At 36.7% G+C, this 25,023-nt stretch overlaps 1 protein-coding gene across 1 annotated transcript in view; it reads right to left on the bottom strand.

Moving 5' to 3' along the window:
* Positions 1-22,472, bottom strand: part of LOC133517118 (uncharacterized) — a 59,597-nt gene extending 37,125 nt beyond the window's left edge. Inside the window, exon 1 of the mRNA XM_061850277.1 lies at positions 21,909-22,472. Coding sequence (XP_061706261.1) covers positions 21,909-21,945 — 37 coding nt within the window. The 5' untranslated portion in view covers positions 21,946-22,472. The remainder of the gene's footprint in view (positions 1-21,908) is intronic.
* Positions 22,473-25,023: the final 2,551 nt, after the last annotated feature.

Genomic DNA, 25,023 nt, shown 5'->3' with positions numbered 1-25,023 from the left:
TTGCTGGTGAAAAAGTTGCCCTAACAGCATACCATGGTTATGTTGCATCTCAATAACGGTATGGTCTAATAATTTGGGGTAATGCGAGCTATATAGGGCAAGTGTTCTTAGTTCAAAAGAAATGTGTGAGAGCCATAAGTGGGAAAGGACGTCTGGAACCATGTAGGCCATTGTTTAAAAAATTTAACCTTTTGACCCTCACTGGACTATACATTTTTGAAATCGCAATATTTGTATACACAAATTCTCACATATATACAACGGTTAGTACACACCCTAAGCTCCGACCAAGAGATCCTACAAAATTAGTTATGCCGAGATGTAGAAGCGCGTTACAGAGGAAAAATTGTCACTCTATGTCAATAAAAATATTTAACAATTTACCTCTCGTAATAAGACAACAACCATCGATAACCCAGTTTAGGCGGCATCTATTTACATAGTTAAAAGAAAAATGTTTTTATACAATGAATGAATTTTTAGAATCTGGTAATGAAAAATAAAATGTAATCCTTATTTACTTATGCTATTTAACATGAACAATATGATTGAAATTTGTAGTATAATGTTGTATTAATTTTTAAATCATTTCATGTTTGTAAGTATACTAAATATAGTTGTTAGTGTGTATAAAAAAAAATTGCATGCTTATTATTAGCTAAGTGTGTGATCTAATTTTACATATGTAAAGATGACCATTAATGTTTACCACACTTAATGCAAATAAATATATTTAATTTAATTTAATTTAACTTAATCTTCGGTGTTCTTCGGTGCCCTGTTAAACGGACAGGAGGTTGCCAGTTAGTATGTATGTACCTGCAGTAGAACTGATTATCTTTAATAGATTATTGAAGACCCTTACCAAATCGGTCAGTCCATTTACGGCGTAAGGTTGTTGCCTGCAAGTAATGATTATATATTATTATATTGGAGCTCGACCGCCGAGTAGCACTCGCGTGTGTTTTTCATTGTTTGCTAAACATTTTTCTCATCTTCGTCGTACTTACCATGTTATGTTTTGCGTATTCTTGAGACTTTTGACATTTAACAAGTTTGAGCGATTGTTGAGCTAGTGAATTAACTGTTTTGGCGTGCAACAGCAAGTCGAGGCATCTGGCGCGACTTGTGGCGCGTTCTGCGGGAGACATTGATATTAATGTTCAGCTGCATTAATGTTGCCTTTATTGATTTATAATGCTTAGATGGTTTTGTTTTTGTCGTTTGTTTTCTCATTAACTTAGAGAAATGTATTGGAAAAGATTGGTTGGCGTGATCAATAGACTCGCTATAATATATAGCGTCGCTGCGTTATCTGATTATAAAAAATACACATGGCACAATAAGGCACATTTAATAGAGAAAATGCTTGCAAGCGCAATGTCCGCATATTGGGCGTTGCTATTTCGTTATAAGTATGCTAGAATCGCCAATTATACTGGTTGTATATAGATCAGTTGGATTTAGCTATTCACTAACATGACGACATATAGCATGTTGCCACTACACCGCTGAAAAACAATAATAAAATAACAGGTGGTGATGAATAAAATCAGGCGTTACTTTGTGGAAATCCATATTAATTAAAACAAAAAATATTGCTTTGCTAATCCGCGAAAAGATAACGTACTAGTCAATCAGTGTTAACCCGTCATATTTACTAGCGTAATTTTACATACATAAATACGCAAATAAATATAACAACCCACCACGGAAAGTACAAAACTCGACACGTGTTTTGCCTTCTACGAGGCACCCACAGGAGAATAGAGATGTTGACGGTCCGGAGTCCGACAACTGAATGAGCTGTCTAGAATCGTTGGCCATATTTACTCCCCCTCCTGCGCAAGCGTGAGTGAGATGGAAAGATCTTTAAAATGCGATGACGCAACATTCAACGGTTTGTTAAGAATCATCCCCCTATTGTTGTACCTAATTATTTCTAACTACTCCAGAACACTCAAAGGCAATCCTTTCTCGCTTGAGGATCGCCACCGGAGCCACTTGTACGGACGCACCTGCCACACCTGCACCAGCACCAGCACTTCGCAGGCAATTTTCTTGTGAGAAAAATTCATCGGAATGCCCTGCAGATAGAGACAGCCTGCAGACTACAGAAGCCCATTATCGGTCGCCCAAACTGCGGAATCAGACCCCGGCCCCAGTAAAATGGAATCCCCGGGAGAGGAGCCGCAGCCTGGATCACGGCCAGTGATGCGTCGCAAGAGGACCTCCACACCCGACTGAAACCGACGATGCACGAAAAGCCGAAGCCCCCTGCCTTCGCGGGGATGGCAGATAGTACGGCAAGTGGGTTTTCGCAACTACCCATGTCTGCTACATCGCAGCCAGACACTGAATTCGACGACGAAATCGCCGAATTCATCGACACCGTAATAACTGCACCCGCTGACGGCTCCCTAAAGGCGTGGCATTCGGCCGACGCGGTCCCCTAACGTACCTTCTCGCCGATCCCGCGGGAAGCTCAGTGCCGACTTACCTCTCTAGAGCAACTGGATCGTGACCGCATCCTGGTGGCTCGACTGGGGCAAGTTAGCAACATGTCTCCAGGCATGGAGGCGTGGATGGCGGGCTATATCAGGCTACAAGGGCATGCTCTGGGCAAAGAATAAAGGGGAGACCATAGACGTCATTAAGCCGCTCTTCAAAATCTACGGGCTGGAAATGGAGAAGCGGCTTAAAAAAAAGCGAAGTGGCCTCCCTGTGAAAACGCCGTTATACGAAATCAATACAATACAATACAAATACTCTTTATTGCACACCTCAATACAGAAACAGTACAAATAATACAACACATAAAGAAGAGCTAAACAACAGGCGGTCTTATCGCTAAAAAGCGATCTCTTCCAGACAACCGAAATCATGAACGCCTTGGAGAAGCTGGGACACCCCGTGGAATACGCAAAATAAATCTCACGAGAGTGGGACGCCCAGGATCCATCTACTTCGTGCAGCTCGCGGGGACCGCCCGGGAACACGCGAGCATCTACAGAGTGTCAGAGCTTCTCCATATAAGAGGAGTGAAGGTGGTGGCATGGCGCGGGAAGAAGGGGCCCGCGCAATGTCACCGCTGCCAGGGCTTCGATCACTCCTCACACGGCTGCCATAGACAAATAGCCTACGTCCGCTGCGCCGAACTCCACCGCGCAGAGCAATGCACCAGACCCCGCACGATGAAGGCCACCTGCAAAAATTGCAGGGTGCCTCACTCAGGAAATCACCGCAACTGCCCAGCCTACAGGAAAGCCTATAGGCTATGGAAAGCTGGGAAAATATACATCTCGGTCCTGTCTCGCCTGGGCTTCATAACCAACGATACGATCGCCAAGCCCACGGTGGAAGAGTCGGCGCCAGCAACACTAAAGGGGGAAGGCCAGACCGCGGCAGGCAAAAGAGCCCGGCTCGACAAAAGCGACGCCAAGGAAAAAGGATTGCGTTTAAGTGTTCTGGACCAATTAGAAATCATTAAGTATAACTATAGGGGGATGATTCTTAACGAACAGTTGAATGTTGCGTCGTTGCCATTAATACGATTTTTTTCATCTCACTTGCGCTTGCACAGTAGAAGCCAAGGTATAAATATGGCCGACCATTCTAGACAGCTCATTTAGTCGTCGGGCTTCGGACCGTCAACATCTCCTGCGGATGCCTCGTAAAGAGGCGAAACACATGTCGAGTTTTGTACTTTCGTTGGTAATTTGTTATATTTATTTGCGTATTTATGGTGGGAACATTAATTGCATGTGAAAATACGCAAGTAACTATAACGGGTTAGCACTGATTGACTAGCACGTTGTCTTTACGTGGATTAGCAAATTAATATTTTGTGTTTTAATTAATATGAATTTCTGCAAAGAAGCTCCTGTTTCTATTCGTTATTTGAAAAAAAGCACTGCCTGTAGCATTGGGTGCAAAATGAATGTTGATACTTAATTTACATATTTTGCAGCGTTGCAGTCGGCAGCGATACTGCATAGCAACGTTGCGGGTGGACTACATTTTTTATTATAATTTTTTTTTGTGTTATATTATACTTTGATATATCGTCATCGAAAGGCATGATACTATATTACCTAATCAACGACATACATAATGTTATTCTTGATATAATGGTTATAGGGTATATTTACACTTCGTTCTAATATACACTGCCGTAATTATTACTTACTCTAAAACATATTTTACAGTACATATGGGGCTACTTTATAGCACTAGTGCGAGAAGTAGCATATTACGTTACTGTGTCGAACATTTAAAGGGCCATATGTACTGTAAAACGTTGTACGATACATGTGCGAATAGGTAATTCGCAACTCGTGTCGATTTAAAACACTCCCTTCGGTCGTGTTTTAATTTATCGCCACTCGTTTCGAATTTCCTATTTTTCGCACTTGTATCGTAATGTACTATCTTATAACTAGTGACATTACCTATATAATTACATGTAGGCCTCACTTGAAATAAAAGGCTCCCAGAAAAGTGGCTTAGGTTAGGTTAAATAAAACTGTAACTCCACATAAACGAATATCTAGGAAAATTGGGTTATTACCACAACCCCGTATAAATTAAAAAATAATGTTTTTGATTGTAAAAAATATAACGTTATATTAAAATATAATAAAACAAAAACTATTATAAAATATGTATTTTTACTAGTTAAAAATTATATAAAAATAGCAATTAGGTATATCAATTATAATAAATAAATAAATAAAATAAAATGACTATTATTTCCTACTATTTGTTACATAGATTTATGTTTGGTTAATTTATGTTACTTATTTTTAATTAATTTGGTTTTTTTTTTGTATAAGAATTTAATCTAAGTCAATTTTTTTTCTAATTTTAATAGGGCAATGATATATATAAACGTATATTACAATATAAACGTATTTTGGACCCGGGTATGTCCTTAAACTACGTCCACAAGAGAGGTATGGGCATTGTGAATGTCATCTCGCTCTGTGTGGTAGGGCACAGCACAGCGGATGTCATTCCAGATTTAGAGCAGAGCCCAACTGGGGAAGTACCTCCACCTTACAGAAAATCGCAGCCAAATAACACTAGACCCTACTCATAGTGTTGTGTTCCTGCCGGTGAGTAAGGTTGCCAGAGCTCAACGAGGGTGGGAGGGGGTTAGGGTCGGCAACGCGCATGTAACTCATGGCCGCCATCAGGCAGGCCGTATGCTTGTTTGCCACCGACGTAGTATAAAAAAAAAAAAAATAATAATAATAATGAGCAAGAGTGAAGGTTTTACCATAAATTAAATAAAACATATTTAAAATAGGTACATAATTATAATCTAAACATAAAACAACACATAGTAAAATAACAACATTATTATCAACACAGTAAAAAATTGTATGAGCATATTTAAATAAAATAACCAATTCCAAAAACCAAGCCAAAGTCGTCGAAATAAACACTGCGCAAATTAACTTTACATCACAACGTGTGAACTTAATGGTTCGAGGTACATAAGTAAACATATTTTCTGCTAGAAATGGGTTCTCAACCAACTTCTTATCATTTAACTAGAAAAGGATGGTATCTGGCTCAGTCTGTCAATGTTTTAATGAATAATGATACAATTTACACGTTGACGCAATGTTTAATAGTCTATCTATAAACAAATAAACTTAAATAATCAAGATACGCCCGAGAGTCATACGCCCGACCGTCGATACGTTAACACGTGTACTTGGTTAAAACTAATTACTTACGAAAAATTTAAATTACTACTCGAGCTAACGTGCACCTTGCATGTAATCTTCTAGAGTCTTAATTACATCTAACAGAAAAACGCACAAGTTACTTTTGACTTCTGAGCAGCGGCGCCCCTCAACCCGCGGTAAGCAGTACATTTGCATTTTTAACTCGCTCGCCACGCACGAGCATTGCACGAATACTCCCGAGCGCTGCACGCACTGCATAGTACGTATCCCGATCTCAGCGGCCGCCAACCAATATGAGTAGACAGAACTCGCCGCACGTCACAAGCGGTAGCGGGACCGGGTCAGATTCTGACTCAAGCTCTGAAAGTCGTCGTAAGAAGTTTGCACAGCAAAGAAAAAGAACTCTTCCCGATTCATTTGATATGGCAACTGAACTTCACGCATTTCGGAAAGAAATGATGTCTTTTTTCAAGGATTTTGCCAAGGCTCAAAAACAAGATATCAGTCAAATTCGGCAAGATTTAAATGAAATCAAAAATGAAATCAGAACTCTTAGAGGTACTACAGATGTATTAACTCAAAATTACAATGAAATTAGTCAGGAAATAACAAATATAAAATCTGAACTTTTGCCGACCAGACACCCAGTCAAAAAACATACCTACAAAATATCAGGGACGAATTAAAAAGACGCGTACAAAACGGAGAACAAGATCTTACGATTCGATACGTTAAAAACATACCGAAAATCGTTAGAATTCAGCCAAAAAACTCCGAGGCGGCGACCCAAGCGACTCCGATAACAACTACCACTTAATTAAATATAACTACAATGAAATACCTGTTACTGATTGTTCCTTAAAATTATTTTATGCAAATGTACGAAGTTTACGAAAAGCAGGCAGGTTTGATGAGTTGAAATGTATATTAAAATCAATTAAAACAGCTCATGTAATCGTTCTTACTGAAACATGGATCAAAAATGAATCGGAAGCCAATTTTTTCTATCTACAAAATTATAAACACATATATAACTATAGGACCGACAAGAAGGGAGGTGGCGTTTCCATTTTCATCCATAATAGCTTAAAGTATGACATAGTAGAAGAACTGTATGACAATGGCATACATTACCTATGGATACGGTTACATAAATTTGCACTATACGTCGGAGCTATTTATAAACCAGATAAAAAAAACACGGACGCCTTTTTGAAAGTATATACACAACAATTAGAAAAATGGAACAGAGCGATTGTGTTCGGAGATTTTAACATCGACTTGTTAACAACGGATAGTGACGTAATTAAATATATGACGTGCCTCCGAGAAACTGGGTACTACGTTATGAACAAAATAGAGCCCGAGTACTGTACCAGAGAAACTTCTACTAGCAAGACGCTTCTAGATCATGTGTGCTCAAATGTCATGGATAATACCTACAATCTGACTATTATAGACGCACCGCTGTCAGATCATAAACAAATATACGTAGAATTAATCAACGAAAAACATACATCTAAAGAAAAACAACAATATTATGCTACAGACTACTCAGGATTATATAAAAGTGTAAGTGAATCTAATTTTAGGAACGAAAACTGTTCATATAACGAACTAGAAACGTTTATTAAGCTACATTTAGAAAAAAACCAAATTATGAAAACAAAAATACTAAACAAACCGAAGGAAGATTGGATAAACAAAAACATTTTAGCTGAAATAACAAAAAGAAACATTTTATGGAAGAAGCTAAAGAAAGACAAGGAAAATGAAGAAAAAAGGAATGAATTTAAAATGGAAAGAAATAAAGTACGTGCATTGATTAAATCTACAAAAGAAAGCTATTATCTCAAAGAATTTAAAAACTGCAATAAGAATTCAAAAAAAATGTGGAATTTGATCAATTCACTTGCTACTAATAAATATAAGGATGTGTCTTCTCCACCGAGACTAGTTATGGACTCTAATGTAATTAACGACGGATATGCAGTTTGTCAGACTTTCAACAAGTTTTTCGCTGATGTAGGCATTGAATTATCAAATTTAATTCCGAGATCATCTAATAGCAATAAGTTCATATTAACTTACATAGAATCTACCCCTGAAATAACCATGGATATTATGAAACCCTGTACTGTAGATGAAGTTGTAAGAATCGTTAGCAAACTGGACACTAGCACCAGTACCGGGGTTGATAATATAAGCACAAAATCAATTAAATGTATATTAGACCAAATAGTGGTTGGTCTGACAAATTGTATTAATCAATGTCTTAGTTCTGGCATATTTCCCGACAGTCTAAAAGTAGCCAGAGTTACACCCATTTACAAGTCTGGGTCTAGAACTGACCCTGGAAACTATCGCCCAATATCTGTTTTGCCTGTTATATCGAAGGTTTTTGAAAGAATTTTGTATCGAAGACTTGATAATCACCTGACTAAACTAAACTTTCTTATTGAACAGCAATATGGATTTAGAAAAAAATCAAATACATTATCAGCAACCGTGGACCTTGTGACTAAAATAAAAACGAATATAGATAAAAAAAATGTAGCTCTCGGAATCTTTATCGACCTAAAAAAGGCTTTCGATACAGTTAGTCACCCAATACTATTGCAGAAGCTCGGAAATCTTGGTATAACAGGTACAGCATACAATATTTTTAAATCATACTTGTCAAACAGAACTCAGATTGTTAAAATAGGCGATTACAGAAGTGATCCAATTTTTGTTCAATGTGGAATACCGCAGGGATCCATACTAGGTCCCCTGCTGTTCTCCATTTATGTCAACAACGTTAGTACTATAGGTCTGTCAGCACATGTAACTCTATATGCTGACGACACTTGTTTATTTTACTTTGGCCGAAGTCTAACAGAGCTGGTTGATAAAGCACACGCAGACTTACATCTGTATAACAAATGGTGTCAAAGTAATTTGCTGACAATAAATACAAATAAAACATCCTACATGATCTTTGCTGCGAAAAACAAAAAACTTCAGCATCCTCCCACTATAATGATAGAAAACGATACTATACATCGCTCCACTAGCGAAAAATATCTAGGCCTGATACTGGATGAGAAACTAAGCTGGAAAAGTCATATACATAAAATTAGATCCAAACTATCTTCTCTGACAGGAGCATTAAGACATTGTGCGGGCTGCATACCTTATAAAGCTCGGCTACTCATATATAACTCTTTAGCAAAGTCTCATTTACAATACCTAATTGAAGTGTGGGGATGCGCAGCTAAGACAAATCTTCAATTTCTGCAGAGATCACAAAATAAACTAGTAAGAACTCTATTTCAATATCCTCAGCTCACGAAATCAAAGTCACTTTATACTAAAACAAAACTATTTAATCTAAAACAACTATACACATACTGTACTTGCATACTCATCGATAAGTTACTTACACAGAATATACACTCTCAGTTACTATTAACAAAACGAAAATTTAGACATAATTTAAGAAATACCAATAAAATTAAATTATTTAGACATAGAACTAATTATGGAAAAAAAAACCATTTTATTTGAAGGTGCACAAATGTATAACAACCTACCAAAAGATGTTAAAGAAAGTCATTCAGAGACAATGTTTAAAACTAAGCTGAAAGAATATATATATAATAATATTTACTAAGATGTGTTGGAATATGTTACATAATGTTAATTTATTGTAATCTCATGTAAGTGAACTGTTCTGTTCTTATGAGAATAAATGTCTTTAAACCGAGATCGCGGCATTTAAGTCATGTCCTTATTTAGATTTCTACTTGAAATCCCGCGGTGAGGCACCGACTTTGCTGATCACTGATAATAATACTAACATTGTAACAAGTGATAATATATGAAATGGCATTATAGCAAGTATAATACACATCATACTATGATAGTTTTATTATAATTATAAATAAATAAATATTATAGGACATTATTACACAAATTGACTAAGTCCACAGTAAGCTCAATAAGGCTTGTGTTGAGGGTACTTATATATATAATATATAAACATTTATAAATACTTAAATACATAGAAAGCACCCATGACTCAGGAACAAATATCCATGCTCATCACACGAATAAATGCCCTTACTAGAATTTGAACCCGGGATCATCAGTTTCGTAGGCAGGGCACTACCCATTAGGCCAAACCGGTCGTCAAAATTATAGTAAACAATACACATCCCAACATTGCAGCAGTAACGCTGTTGCAGTAGAAATCCGAATATAACCTGAATCCTCAATAGTCTTTACACAGGTTAAAAACCATGACACGGGCAGTGGCAGCATGCGGTCGGTGTACTTACGCCTTTAATTTCATTAAATTGTCGAAAGGACTTCTACGTGTTGGCTTTGCCTTCACTCATACATTGTAAATGTCCAGAAACCATGGCGGTTTCATGTAAGGGAAAGTCATAGAAAATAATAAGTTATAAACTAAACAGATGAAAGAACAATAAACGTACAACGCACATTCTTTGAGACAAAGAAACACGTAAATGCTTGTATGAACCATACTTTGTTATATATTTGTACTGCAATGTAGTAGCTTCGAAAAGTAAGAGCGGGTTGTGTGCTTCAAAATATTTTACATTTTTATTTGCAGTTGTTGAAACTGTTTCAGAATGTGGAATACAATGTTCATTTTATTTCCAGTAACTATATACGTATTTTGTTAACAGTATACTTGTAGTGTTTTTACAGTCTAAGTTTTTACCCGACTGCCAAAGGGAGGAGGGTAATGTTTTTACAAGTAGGTATAGTCGTTAGATTTGTAGCTGGCCCCCAACGACTTATCCTTTGTCTATTGTGAACTAAACCGGCGCGTGCCACTACCTGCAAAAAAAGGGGCCGGTCACGTTAACCGGTTATTTAATTACAACTCCTATAGTCATTGAAATAAGATTCAAAATGAACAAATGGAAAAATAATTTGCGATTTCTTGTGTGGTCCCTATACGGTTACTGAGTGCCGGCGAGTCGAACGCTATCGATCCAGTCTAAAATGTGTCCTCGATATGCGTAACAAAGGCGCGTTATCGGAGAGCACACCTACACTGGTTTTTTGAGCGTTGGACTAGCCCGCGCTCAGGTGCCAATTAGAATTATACGACCCTTTTTTTGCAGGCGATTTTAGTTAATAATAGACAAAAGATTAGCCGCTGCGGGCCAGCTTCAAATCGAACGACTATGCTTATATTAAATAAAATAAATAAATATTATAAATAATAAATAAGAAGGCTGGTACTCAGACAACGATATATATAACATACAAATAAATCCGTAGTACCTAGGAACTCTTATAGTTTCACTATGTCCTTCTGTCAGTCTGTCTGTCCATTCACGGCATACTGACCGTTTTAGGGCTAGAAATCTGCAATTAAACAGGGGGGGGGGGGGATATGGACAGACGGAGGCACGAGTGATCCTATAAGGGTTCCGTTTTTCCTTTTTGAGGTACGGAACCCTAAAAACGCATTTAATTCAGTAAATAGACAGGCCATTTTAACAGAAGTTTTAAGAAATACCCCCAATATTTACCCTTGGCAGTGTTACAGTTCTCCCACCCACCTCAAGTACAGGAGCCACACCGTACTGTCATTGACTGGCTGCCAACACGGCGATCCCTTGGGACCGGCCATCTTCAGCCTAGCCATACAACGTAGCATCTCAGATCTCACCTCGCCTTTCAATATCTGGTATTGAGACGATAGCACATTGGGAGGTGAGTCTACTTCAGTCTTAAAAGACTTCATCACCGTTAGCTCCAAATTCGACTCCATCGGCCTACAACTCAACCCTAATAAATACGAACTATATATAGACCCAAACGACGCTAATAAAAACGGAATAATAAGGACGTTCGAAAATTGTTGCCCTGGTATCCGAATCATAGAAAAAGACTCTCTCTACCTCCTAGGCGCACCTGTTTTCGACGACGCTATTCCAGAATTTATCATCAAAAATATTGACCATTTCCACACTTTCTCGGATCGCCTGCTAAAAATTAATTCTCATATGGCCATATTTATTCTGCGACACTGTCTCTTCGTTCCAAAATTTACCTACGTTGTGCCCCTTCTGTAAATTTCCAAATTTCTGTGAAAAAATCGACAGTATAATTTGGATACAGATTGAAAAAATTATCAATATCAAAATCGACACTAGGATGTTTTTAATTGCATCTCTACCAGTTAGGTTGGGTGGTCTAGGGCTAATGGCTCCTCTACACGATGGACCATCATAGTGGTCCACTAAGCTGGGCCAGCGTGTAGAGAGGGTAGTGGTGTCGGATGGCTTATGGCGCGCGGGATGGCGGTGGGATGGCCGCGGTGTCGGTTTTTCGTCCGCACATCAAAGGCAGTGGACCAGCGATGGCTGTCCGCATCTACACGTGGCCCATCCCTCAGTGCGTGCTCAAACGCGGTCGAGTGAGGACTGGAGGCTGTGTATTATTTTGATTAAAAATGACGAGTATGTGGCCGCATCACGAAAGAATAAAGTTTTTAGAGTTATATCGGGGAGAAAGCGTAACATGGAACCCCAAACATAAAGACCAAAACTATAGAAATAAGGTAGCAGGATATTAAAAAAACAAGTTTTTATAACAAATAGTGCACGAATTAGTTAGAGGATTAGGAAAATTACTTATACATTACGCAGACATCTGTATATACAGTACATTCACAATTTAAATAAATAAATATACCAATAATAAAAGAAATTAATATTAGATACCTACATATCTAAATATACATACATAAATTATATATATATATGCGCAATATATACCAACACAGCGGCACATTAAGGAAGAGACAAGTAATGATTTTTAGTAAGGTTGCAAAGCTTTGAAGAGTTTATTGCACAAATTTAAATTGACTTAGGTGACAACCTGTGTGGCCTAGTGGTTAGTGACCCTGCCTATGAATGAAGCCGATGGTCCCGGGTTCAAATCCTGGTAAGGACATTTATTCGTGTGATGAGCATGGATATTCGTTCCGGAGTCATGGATGTCTTCTATGTATTTAAGTATTTAGTACCTGGGCGACCGAGCTTTGCTCGGTTATAACTATTTATTGTAATATGGTGGTGTATAGGTGATAATCTTAACTACATTTTTTTGCTAAATTAAACTTGTCTAAAACAATAAAAATTAAAAAAATATTTATAAACTTGATCATATAAAAAAAAAACAAAAGTTAGCCATCGGGCGAGATTCGAACCCGTAACACTCGTTTAGCAGTCCGCGTCTTAACCCGCTAGACCAGACGGACAGTGGCCGGCAACACGAAATTAGCGACCATATTCTGTGACGAAAGAAAAACGCATGAAAACTCGAAAACACGCGTTTTCCCAAACATAAGACTAATCTAGATCGATTGTATACCCACAAAAACCCCCATATACCAAATTTCAGCGAAATCGTTAGAGCCGATTCCGAGATCACAGAAATATATATATATATATATATATATATATATATATATATATATATAAATTGCTCGTTTAAAGGTATAAGATATGTATTTAAGTATTTTTTTTAGTTCTATGTGTTTAGAGCTCAACGAGGGGGGGGGTGGGGTTAGGGTCGGCAACGCGCATGTAACTCCTCTGGAGTTGCAGGTGTATATAGGCTACGGAGACTGCTTACCATCAGGCAGGCCGTATGCTTGTTTGCCACCGACGTAGTATAAAAATAAAATAAAAAATAAAAATGTATATAATATGTATATCGTTGTCTAAGTACCCACAACACAAGCCTTATTGCGCTTTCCGTGGGACTTAGTCAATTTGTGTAATACTGTCCCATAATAACTATAATAAGTAGTTTATTTATTTATTGCGATGGATAGATAACATCCACCATAATCTTCTACGTCATTTCTTTTTAATTACTTTATTATTGTGCAGATTAAGAAAAGGTTGGTACGTGGCGTATAAATAAATTGCTGCAGCGGCTAATGCTCCCACGTCCATCTTGGAAGACGAATAGATCGCAACTGAATGTGTAGTGGCGTGTCAGCCATCGCATGGCCATCTCGCTGGGCCAGCGCTGGGCCATCGTGAAGAGGAGCCATAAGGCCAATTGAGAGTGTCCCCCTACCGGCGTTCCTGTCCTCCGTACATAGCACGCTAGCCCTCACAGGCAACATTCTACAACCCTCACTCTGTGATTGTGAGATAACGTGCTTGTCCCAGGCCAGGGACACCTGGAGAACGGTATGTCCCGGAAAAGATCTGCCCTCTAGCCCAAATATACAAAAACATTGGGACGAACCTATCTGCTGGATGGTACATGATGGGAAAAACAGCCCGTTAAGTTTAGAGAATGCCCGCCTGCTAGGTATATTGGAAATTTACTAGACCCGAACAGTTTTCGCTTAGCAGTCGGTCTACGACTCGGGGCCAAGCTCGTCGAGCCTCACCAGTGCGTCTGCGGAACTACAGTCAATCGCCTGGGTCACCATGGACTCGCATGCCCCAAAAGCGCCGATCGCCTGACTCGCCATACCTGCCTTAACGACATCATCCGTCGGGCTTTAGTCAGCGTCAACGTGCCAGCTAAGCGGCTCGTGACGACGGCAAAAGGCCCGACGGGTTGACCCTCATGCCGTGGGGACAGGGACGGCCTCTAATATGGGACGCAACTTGCGTAGACACCCTCGCGCCATCCCACCTCGGCACGACGTCGTTAAGAGCAGGCAGTGCTGCCGCTACTGCTGAAGCTGCAAAACGTCGCAAATACGCGTCTTTAGGTGACAGCTACGTATTTGCGGCGTTTGCCGTAGAAATCTTAGATCCTTGGGGGCCAGAGGCCTTAAAACTTTTACAAAAAATAAAATATCTTCTGATCCGCTCCACTGGTGACCACAGGGCTGGTGCGTTCCTCGCTCAGTGCATTGGAATTGCAATCCAGCGAGGAAACGCGGCCAGTCTTGTGGGCACACTACCAAATGGCAGCGGCATAGGAGATATTTGTACATATAATTTAGGCCCCATAGGTTTAGTTTAGTTTTTGTTTTTTTTTGGGTATTAATTTTAGTTTTGTAGGTTGTTTTAATTTTAGGTTACATTTTATTCTAAGTTTGTCATTATTTAAATAAATCTATAAATTATGTTTAAAACTCTGAAATGCAAAGTAATATTAGATTTAGACATTAAATAAATAAAAAAGTATAGCGAGCATGTTTGGTTAAACCGTTTTAGAGTTTTCGCAAAAAATTATCCCTTCTCAGTAAAAAGAGGTGCAAATTAATGCTGAGACGGTACTGCGTTTTGCTTGATATTTATTCAGTTTGTACATGATACCTATTAAAACTGACCTTGGGAATCACCTAATCACTAGTTTTCAATCTAACGGCTCACTAAAAACCTTGTACGCAATTAATCATTTTTTTTTCCATTGTTCTAATCAAATTTCTTTTGCAAGGTAAAGATACAATGAATAATTACTCTAAAGTGAAAAATTGTATGTAATGAGAACATGATTACATAATCGGTTTCAAAATCAACTTTTGCATAGTTTCATGCTAACATACTTACATACGTATTCAGACGGATTTTTATTGTTTGACTAAGTGTCGTTGTTGCTAAGCATGTGTTAAAATATTAATTATTGTGAAATCGTCGCACAACGGACGCAAAATAAGAGTTATATTTATATTGATGTAATCAACATTATTCTAATTTATTTATTTTTCTTCCATGAAACTACCACGACCAGTTTAATACACTTTTATTTTGAATATTCATTCAATTCTTCAATGACGCTGTTTGCAGAATAATCCTAGTATGAAAAGCTTAGGATATTTTTTATGCGGCTATTTTTTCCACGACTGGCAAAAAAAGGGAGCTTATTGTTTTTATCTATGTAGATTTATTTAGGAGATTTTGTCAACACGACTGAGACAATGGACACTACAAATACACCACACTAAAAAATTAAATAACAATCCTGATATATTTGTATATTTACGTGTCAAAGAAAAGTGTAAAGTAGGTATACAAATTCTTCTCCCGCTTTTAACCTGTGATTTCCAGTAGTGTTTTATGAGACTAGTACCTATTTCCTTTTTAGGGTTCCGTAGCCAAATGGCAAAAAACGGAACCCTTATAGATTCGTCATGTCCGTCTGTCTGTCCGTTTATGTCACAGCCACTTTTTTCCGAAACTAGATATAAGAACTATACTGTTCAAACTTGGTAAGTAGATGTATTCTATGAACCGCATTAAGATATTTACACAAAAATAGAAAAAAAAAACATAAAATTTTGGGGGTTCCCCATACTTAGAACTGAAAGTCAAAAAAACATTTTTCATCAAACCCATACGTGTGGGGTATCTATGGATAGTCTTCAAAAATGATATTGAGGTTTCTAATATAATTTTTTTCTAAACTAAATAGTTTGCGCGAGAGATACTTCCAAAGTTGTAAAATATGTGTCCCCCCCCCCCTGTAACTTCTAAAATAAGAGAATGATAAACCTAAAAAATATATGATGTACATTACCATGCAAACTTCCACCGAAAATTGGTTTGAACGAGATCTAGTAAGTATTTTTTTTTAATACGTCATAAAACTAAAAAAAAAAATATCATCAAACCCATACGTGTGGGGTATCTATGGATAGATCTTCAAAAATGATATTGAGGTTTCTAATATAATTTTTTTCTAAACTGAATAGTTTGCGCGAGAGACACTTCCAAAGTGATTAAATGTGTCCCCTCCCCCTGTAGTTGCTTATGACAATCTGCCATCTCCTAATTTAAAGAGTTAGGGGTGATTTACTATTAAAATACTGAAATACGTATCTGGGGGCAAATTTTATACAATCTCCTTTTTTTACTGAGACTCCATAGAAACTTCAACCCCTTTTTACCTAACGGCTTTTTTCTCCCCCTTCCGGGGTGATTTTGTGGTTGAAAACTATTCTATATCCTTCCCAATAACAAAAACTATCTACATACCAAATTTCAACTAAATCGATTCAGCGGTTATTGATTTCCCATACAAAATTCCACCCCCTTTTTCACCCCCATAGGAGTAAAAAAAATCAAGTTTTTTTTTGTTCATTGTGTACTATTTGGTGTGTATATAGTAATATACATACCAAATTTCAGCTTCTTAGGACTTCAGGAAGTACCCTAAGAGTTTTGATGGTCATCAGTGAGTGAGTGAGTCAGTGACGAAATCGTGGTTTTTTAGATATTAATAAAATCTAAGGTATGATAGCTATGTAATTGAATTGTTTTATGCTTAATAAGTCCACTATTGACATTACATCCCGAGAGTTTTGTTTATCTGGTATAATTCAAACCCCAGTTATGAGGGTTCAAAAAAACGATGAAGCGCTTCGAGAATAGGTAGGTAGTGCCCTTTCGCCTCGCTTTACTCATCTTGGCAGATAAAATGTATTTGAAATTCTCACATGCCCTTTCATTTGACATATAACACGCTATAGTTTGCAAAACTTTGTTTTTTAATTTTCTCATTTACCCGGTTCTCTCATCTATGGTCTATCTCATTAATGTCCGGTAGATTCGGAGCAAATGGGCTGTAACAGACGGAAAGATAGACGCACGAGTGTTGCTATAAGGTTCCGTTTTTTTCCTTTTGAGGTACGGAACCCTAAAAATTGATACAAATTACTCAAAATTTCTAATGAAGTCCTGACTTTGGAATGATTGTCTCTTATTTCAATTTTGTCTATTTGTTTATTCAACACAATCACGGTTTCGATAATTTATTGATCAATTAGTATCATTCTTATGTATTTTACTTGCTATTTCAAAACTGTTTTTTTTTTTTTTGTTAAATATCGTTAATTGACTATTGACAGCCTCTTAATTTGCTAGTCAATCGCCCATAATTAGTTAGCCAAAGCCAAATTAAATTCACTGTTCGTCTATAATAGTCTGAATGGAAATAACTACTTTGTCAAGGGTTTTAAATAACTAGTTATCCCCAAACACCCAAACAGAAAACACTCCAACTAATTCTAATTTAAAAAATAAACTAACAACTAAAATTCACGTGAACATGTAAAAATAGAGTTTATATCATGTCCCGCAACTTAGGCAACCCGATTGAACTTGTGACCTCTGAGAATTAAAATGAAAAGTTCTTTCGCGTTGTATGTACAGTCAGGATCAATAGTAGCGGATGAAACAACGCGCTAAAAGTATCTGACAATCCGGATAACTTTTCCAAATATATATACATTTCTAAAATTCTCGTTCCAAAGTATATATTTTACAGTCTTAGTTGTTCTATATTAAAGACATCACTTTTTGTTAAGCTGTTACAGAATGATTTTTGATGCTGATTGTACAAGTTATATTTTTAGCAGTATCTTTATTGCTTTTTCCTACTCCTCTACTGTTATCTGTCATTTATGCATTCATTAACACGAATATAAGAACATACATAAAAGATTTCAAGAAAAGTCTATATTGTCTATTCCTCATAAAAGCTCTTGTGCTTTTATAAGCTATAACGTTACTGCGATTAATGTCTACCAACCTAACAAAACCAAAACGAATACAGTTTTAAACTAAGTGCATTGCTGCCAACTTACAAAATATTCATTTGGTTGCATAGTAAAAATAATTACTTCATAAGTCAGAAACACGCATGTGACACCCGTAATATAGCAACACCCATAGACTACGAAGACCGCTTAGCGTTGCTTGTTAGTCTCCGTAGGCTACGGTGGCCAAAATTGAGAAAAAAACTGTCCAAAAAATTAATTTAGCAAGTAGCAAGTACCAGGGCCTCATGAGTTACGATTACGAGGAGGTGTCGCCGACCGGCCGGCCGCGGCCCGGGGCGGGCCGGGCGCGTAACAAGGTATGCTCGCGCATCTTGGCTATATACTTTTGCTGTAATTTGTTTACCTAAATTAAGATTTATTTTTGTTGACTCGTAGGAAAAATATTGTATGCAACGTTGTATAAGCAGGTCAAAAAATTTTCGTGGCGTATTCCTTTACAATGTTCGCCTACGCCTTCGGCTCCGGCTCACATTGTAACTCACGCCACTCGCCTTTTTTGACCCTTCTTATACAACTGATGCACAAAATACTATAAAAACCGTTGATCTTCTATCCTGTTTTCAATGGTGATATGAATATTAAATGAGATCTATAATATTTATTTATTTATCAAGAAATTACCCACACAGGTAATATCATGATGGTAATGAAATGAGATTAAATGATTTCAACATATACTAAGGCAGAAATGGAAAATCTTAATGAATCTCAATTCGATACTATTAAAATGTAATATGAATTTTATTTCCTGCTGATTTTATATCTAAGTTAGTACTTGCTTTATTTTCTTATTGGTTACTTTTATTTTTTAATTAAAATATGTGTTACATTTGTAAGTAGGTTTGTCAATGTTGCATTTTACACTTTTTACTTTTGATTTTGACATTACATATTCAAAAATGTGTGGGAAGCTTATTAAATATTTAGAAAATGATAATTTGTTATATGATACGACCTCGAACAACTTGGATGTCATAGTATAAGAGCATCTAGGTAGATGCACGTGACATGTGTTGCAGAACATAATTATCGAGACTCGATGCGATAAGCACTAGGATTGATATTTTATTAGTACTTCAGATATACCTCTGGGTCATTATGTATTTATAACCTCGTACAGTCAATTGGCTACTTGACAGTTTTTTGCAAATAATGTCAATCGATCTTGATTTTCCTGAGGATCAAATGTCTATATAGGACTCATGGCACTTACGCAACATAAAGGTCAGAAATGAGAGTTAAAGTCTGACGCTCGCACTCGACGATTAAAACGCCTCTAACAAAATGATAATATGATGTGACGTCACATTATATAAGTTTGTCCTAAATGTATAGAAGATCAAGGGAATCGCCATTTTGACCCTAAAATATTGCGTTTATGTGTATAGTTGTTATACAATTTATTTTTCAATAAAATGTAAGGAATCGAATGGTATCATTTTCTTTTCTGTTTTTGAAACACAAAAAAAAACTTTTTTTATAACTTTTTTTACACAAAAATTTTTTTTTATAATTTTTTTTATAATTTTCTATCCATTCATCTATAGTTTGTTATAATATTCAACATGTATCAAGTACCCAATTATAACATTACGAATGGACATTCGTAAGCGCAATGAATTTAGTACTTACCTCGAATAGGATTGACACCGTCATTTATGTTTTTTTTAAATAACATTACCTACGCGTACAATGTTCTCTTATAAGTAAAGTAATTATTTTTAAAATCAGTCAGATACATTTACATAAATTTTGTGGGTCACACTAAGCTAAGCATGTCCCGTGAGTCCACGTTTGCGCATTCCGTTAGGAGCGATTTTTGAATCGTCCACCTTTGGGATGTATGTTATTATTAGCAAGAAACTTTACTTCATTGTGAGTACATAGATAATACAAATGTTCATATGTACAGTCAAGGAAATTTAGGGTTTACTTTATATTGGACATATCCTACCGTTAGTATTCACAACCAAATTAGCTTGAAAGTTAGATGGATCAACAATTAAAGTGTGTGACCGTACATACAAAACTACAAATTTATATTTTCCTTGTGATAAAACAGCGCGACTATTAAACCAACATACGAGCTTCGAAATATTTTTATACAGTGGTGCCAAGTTGCCAACCTTACCTGCAAATTTAAGTTGGTAAACGATTCGCTGTATTCTCATAGGAATAGTCGTTGAAATAAAACTATTCTAATAACTTTTCATGTGTGGCCAACAACTGTAAGTTCACATAAGTTTCATTTAATTACAACTTCTGTCCTAACAAATATTCCCTAGTGGAACACGAAAAGAAGTTTGTTTGGAAATATTTTTTCTAGGAATATATAACGTTACATTAAGAAAATATTTCAGTTAAGTAGATATAGGTAGTAGGTAGGTAGTAAGTTGTATTAGAAACAAGTACCTGGGCGACCGAGCATTGCTCGGTTATAACTATTTATTGTAATATGGTGGTGTATAGGTGATAATCTTATCTACATTTTTTTACTACATTAAACTTGTCTAAAACAATAAAAATTAAAAAATTATATATAAACTTGAACATATTAAAAAAGAAAGTTAGTCACCGGGCGAGATTCGAACCCGTAGCACTCGTTTAGCAGTCCGCGTCTTAACCCGCTGGACCAGACGGACAGTGCCCGGCAATACGAAATTAGCGACTATATTCTGCGTCGAAAGAAAAACGCATGAAAACTCGTAAACACGCGTTTTCCCAAACATAAGACTAATCTAGATCGATTGTTTAGCCCCAAAAACCCCCATATACCAAATTTCAGCAAAATCGTTAGAACCGTTTCCGAGATCCCGGAAATATATATACATATATATATACAAGAATTGCTCGTTTAAAGGTATAAGATATACAATTTCATAATGGGTCAGTGACTCAGTGAGGCAGCTACCAGATCCCGTGCTGCTACGCGGATTTTGGAAAGAACATACAGGTTGCGAATAAAGGGTAATTTTGACAACCTTTTTTTATGCCAATCTATCCCATTCCTATCCAGGATCAAAAGCTTGTATCGGACTTAAAGAAATAAACGGCTAGAAAAGCCGCAAATGGAAGAACTCTTTTCACATACAATTTGTATGAAAATGAAAACTTATTTTTCACATGCATTTTTTATGCCAATCGATTCGATTCGTATCGGGATCAACTTAAGATAATGTACTAAAAAGCCACAAATTAAATAAAACCTTTTCCATAGATTTACTATGGAGAAAACGTGAAATTATATTCACATTTTTCTATCTCGGCAATCAGTTCTGTTACGTTTAATGACCATAATACTGTATGAAGACACCGTACAGTATTAACACAGTAACAACATTCAAAATATCAAAAAACGGGGAACAGATAGACAGATAGCCATATAGGTACGGTTAAGGAATTTATTTTAAGCACAATTTCGTACCTCGTCACAGTGACAATAGTATGAGGTCCCTATCGACTTTCATATTGATTATCACTATTATCAGTGTAATAAATCATAAAGTGGGTACGAAATGGTACTAAAATTAAATTATTTTACTGTAACAATAAGATATTAAGTGAAATTTATAAAGACTGAATCGACCTTAAAATCAAATAACACAGACAACTAAAACAAACACGATTTTTTTACTTACATTGCATAACGATTGATAACTTCAGCAACCACCACATCCTTGAAAATCGAGTCCAAACCGTGATCCAAACGTTTTTACTATCCACTATAATTATGACAATTACACTTAACTTTTATTATTCTTATTTTATCGATAAACACAACAATTTAACTGTTTATTAACTTCGAACTTGACCGTTAAATTCAAATTTCGAAACAACACTGTAATGAAAATGTTTTATCAAATATTCCAAAACTGGTTACGCCAACGTTTAGTAATTTTCGAACGTTGTTATTTTACATGCACGTTGAATTAAAGTTTGAAGTAAGTTGGACGTGTGTGGGGGTCGAACCGGGGCCAGGGACTAACCGCCGAGCAACTGGCGTCCGGAGTCCGGTAGCTAGCCAACCATATCGGAAGCGACTCGCCGCATAGTGTACTTATTGGTTAATTTATTCCAATAGTTTGAGTAATCCATCGATAATATAACTTAAAGAGTATTTAAATTTTTGTCAAAAATTGGTGTTGAGATATTGACAAAAATTGATGTTGAGGAATTGAAGACTGTAGAAATTTTGCTTATACAGTGTTATCTACGAACTTTAATATCATATTATATGGATAAAGTTGTTCTGTTTTACTATTAAGAACACTGCAATATATTTGCGTTGTTATATAGGCGATTTTCATTTTTAAATAATACAGACAAGCACCTAGGACAAGTTTATTAATATCAATTAGTTAAAACTTGTGGTAAAATTGACAGTACACAACAGTGTTCCCATTTTAGATATAGGTACCTTGTAGGTAGCTAACAATGATTAATCACTCATGAAAATGCTTTATCAAATAAATTCAAATTCACACCACAACAATCTAAAACCAAAATTCTGGCAGTATTACAATATCTATTACTCAGTCGATACCGGAATTCGTATCGCCATCCGGTGTTTTGTCAAATTAGCTCATAACTTTCCTTCCTCGTATCATTATTGCATATATTTTAACTTTGATCTTTATACGAAGGACACTAAGGTTTCATTTGACAATGAATATTTAGTAGTATACGAGCTTGGCAGAATAAGCAGCAGGGATAGGTATCCGGATAATTCGCGATACCATATGCGAGCCGCATCGCAAATTTGCATATACTGTGAGTTGTGGGGAGGGGGGAAGCCGTATGGATACACAAACAAAGGGATAAAAAGTAATTTATATATGTTGTTTTACTGCTATCTTGAGATTGCTATACATTATGATTCTTTTCTTTTAACTGTGACTATGTTGTATATTTGACTAAGGACATTAATAGAGAAGTATTTTGACACGTCACAGCAAAAACTTTAGAAGCACAAACGTGCCCATTTTTAGCCGATCTAAAAAATGGAGGAGCTCCATCACGTACCTACAATACAAAACATGATAAACTTAAAGTATCCGAACGCGCATGTGACAACGTTTACTTGTGCACATTGTGAACAAAGTCTTCCTGTGAGTCCTTGGATGGAGCCCCATTGTGTCTATAGAGGAAGGTACCCTGCTACCTTGTCTTACTCCAACGGTAGGGCAAGATGGTTTGATCTATCACATGTTTGCTTTTTATTATTCGATGTTATTTATCATTTCACACTGAGATTAAAATGTGATTTAATTTAAGAGACAGAAAAGAACCAACAATATAAATCAAAATAAAACCCTATTCCTTAAACACCTACACACCTATTTTATCATTGATTATCAAGGTACAGGTAGGACATAGCTTAATAAATGGACCCATCTATATGTTAATCGGTTCTCATATTGCTTAGAAATAAAATGTTGCTTTTGATAAAAAATGTAAACGCTAAGACATGCGGCTTTCTGTGGAACTCTAGGTTGAATACGAGTATGAAGGCGCGTGCGAGCAAGAATAGCTCTCCATTTAATTAATATTTATGGCTGCGGCGTCCGGCACTGATTCCTTTATTAAATAAACAACATACGGGTAGATAATGTCCACTTTATGCTACTAAGATTCATAGTAAACAATATTACATTGTGTTATAAAAATGAATAGATACCAAAGGCCAAAAGATAAATGTTGCCTATTGTAACTAATAATGATACCTAAGAAAATGGTTTTATTTGTTTTAAAGCGGAATCCCTTAATTAGATTTACTTAGGAGTAGTTTCCTTTGTTTACTTATATTAAAATATAGAATGACACATACAAAAACAACACAAAATACCTATACAGCGCCCGCGTGAAGGCCGCACCAATAACGCCGCAACAGGTAATGCAGCTGTATTTACTATTTGAACGTCACCTAGAGCGCGATATAGACACTATCTTTAAGATTGTCGAAACTGCACGATATACATTGAGAATTATTGATAACTAATGCAGCATTTTTTTCTGATAACCATCATTAATATCATAATCATAGTTCAAAGAGTAGGGAAGTAGGTTATCTTCATATAAACGCACCGCGCGCGGCTTGTATGTGTGCGCCATAGTATCTATGCGTCTCCGCACGCACACTCAAACAAAATCTCGACTCGTTTTTAGTGCGCCTGACGGGGCTTTTGTTTGAGTGTGCGTGCGGCGACGCATAGATACTATGGCGCACACATACAACCCGCGCGCGGTGCATTTGTATGAAGATAACCTACTTCCCCACTCTTTGTACGGTCAAGGAATTTAATTTCCTACCCATTTCGTACCTTGTCACAGTGACAAACAACATGAAACTCGCTAGAGACCTCATTCAATTGTCACTGTGACAAGGTACGAAATGGGTAGGAAATTAAATTCTTTGACTGAACTATGTCATAATCTTCTTCCTCAGCATTAGGTACCGTTGTCTCTGCTTTTTCCCACACCTCATACATATAAAGAATATAGGGTATGCTCGACAACAGCAAAAGAAATAATAACAAACAATAATTTGTACAAAAGTCCCGAGATTCCAGGAACCAGAAACCCATTAAAGTGTAAAAAGTAAATAATATAAAATGTATTGAAAACTTTATGATATCCTTCGTTGACTAAACAAACATACATTTATTTTCTACCACAAACTTCATCAGCAGTAGCTTTAATGCGAGTTTTTATTATTGGTCATACAATAATGAGGGTACCTTACCTTAGCAAATA

This window comes from Cydia pomonella, chromosome 4 (genome assembly GCF_033807575.1).
Source record: "Cydia pomonella isolate Wapato2018A chromosome 4, ilCydPomo1, whole genome shotgun sequence".
NCBI classification, from domain to species: domain Eukaryota; kingdom Metazoa; phylum Arthropoda; class Insecta; order Lepidoptera; family Tortricidae; genus Cydia; species Cydia pomonella.
The sequence above is the reverse complement of the archived record's forward strand: the minus strand, read 5'-3'. Positions and strand labels throughout refer to the sequence as shown.